General features: G+C 63.4%; 1 protein-coding gene across 6 annotated transcripts in view; it reads right to left on the reverse strand.

Moving 5' to 3' along the window:
- Positions 1–729, reverse strand: part of WDR62 (WD repeat domain 62) — a 45691-nt gene extending 44962 nt beyond the window's left edge. For all 6 annotated transcript variants that reach the window (XM_084771154.1, XM_084771152.1, XM_084771150.1 and 3 more), the window contains exon 1: positions 465–729. In XM_084771154.1, coding sequence (XP_084627280.1) covers positions 465–638 — 174 coding nt within the window. In that variant the 5' untranslated portion in view covers positions 639–729. The remainder of the gene's footprint in view (positions 1–464) is intronic.
- Between the last annotated feature and the right edge of the window lie 402 nt (positions 730–1131).

Raw genomic sequence — 1131 nt, forward strand, 5'->3', positions numbered from 1 at the left:
CAGGACAGCCAAGGCTACACAGAGAGACCCTGTGGGGGGTAGGGGGGGTGGGGGGTGGCGAAGGACCCTAGGGGAATGATGTCAACAAAATAAGAGCCTGGCCCGCGCCTTAGCCTGGGGCGCCGCCCACCGGAGCCCACGGCCAGCCCTTTCCCCTCACACCAGGGTGCCGCACTCTCTTACTGCTGTGATTCCCCAGCCCTACTCTTCTTATTATATTTTATTTTAAAAACTGGACTAGGGAGCCGGGCAGTGGTCCCAGCACTCGGGGAGGCAGAGGCAGGGGGATTGCTGTGAGTTCGAGGCCAGCCTGGGATACAAAGCGAGTCCAGGTCAAGGCTACACAGAGAGACCCTGACTCGAAACAAACAAACAAACAAAGGCTGGACTAGGAATAACCAGGGAACGCAAGGCACATTCCCCCTCCACGGGCTACGGCCGGGGCGCTCGGCCTCCTCCCTCACCCGGGTCTGCACCGTGTCCTCGGGAGCCGCCGCGAGTCGCGTCCGCCGCCGGAGGCAGAGCGGCGGGGCCGGAGGCGGGGACGACTGGTTTCTCCGCGCCGGGAACCCCGCCATGACGGAGGGCAGCTTCTCCAGCGGGTCGCCGCGCGTGCAGCCGCCCAGGGCCGCCATCATCCAGCCGCCGTCCGTCCGTTACAACGCCTTCCCAACAGCCGCCCTGCAGCCAGCCAGCATCACCGAATGGCAAATGGCCGCGGGAAAAGCCGGCGCCGCCGCCCATTGGACGGGGCCCGCACCCCGTCTGGCCAATCGCGGGGCGGCCCAGAGGCCTCATTGACCAATGGGAAATAAGAGGCGGGGCCGAGGCGGGGCCACAGCCAGTCGCGGAGCAGCCCGGAGGGCTCATTGACCAATGGGAGGTAAGAGGCGGGGGCTGAGGGGAGGCGGGGCCACGGCCAGTAGCGGAGCTGCCCGGAGGGTTCATTGACCAATAGGAGCTAAGGGGCGGGGCTCAGTGGGAGGCGGGGCTAAGTGGGAGGCGGGGCCCGGCCTGTCCCAATGACTGAGCCAACCTGCGTCCTTCGTTTCCTTCGTTCTTAGACGAGCAACTTTTTTTAAAAAATATTTTTAATTTAAATTTTAATTTATGTGCATTGGTGTGAGAGTG

This window comes from Acomys minous, assembly GCF_964271855.1.
Source record: "Acomys minous genome assembly, chromosome: 20".
Lineage (NCBI taxonomy): Eukaryota > Metazoa > Chordata > Mammalia > Rodentia > Muridae > Acomys > Acomys minous.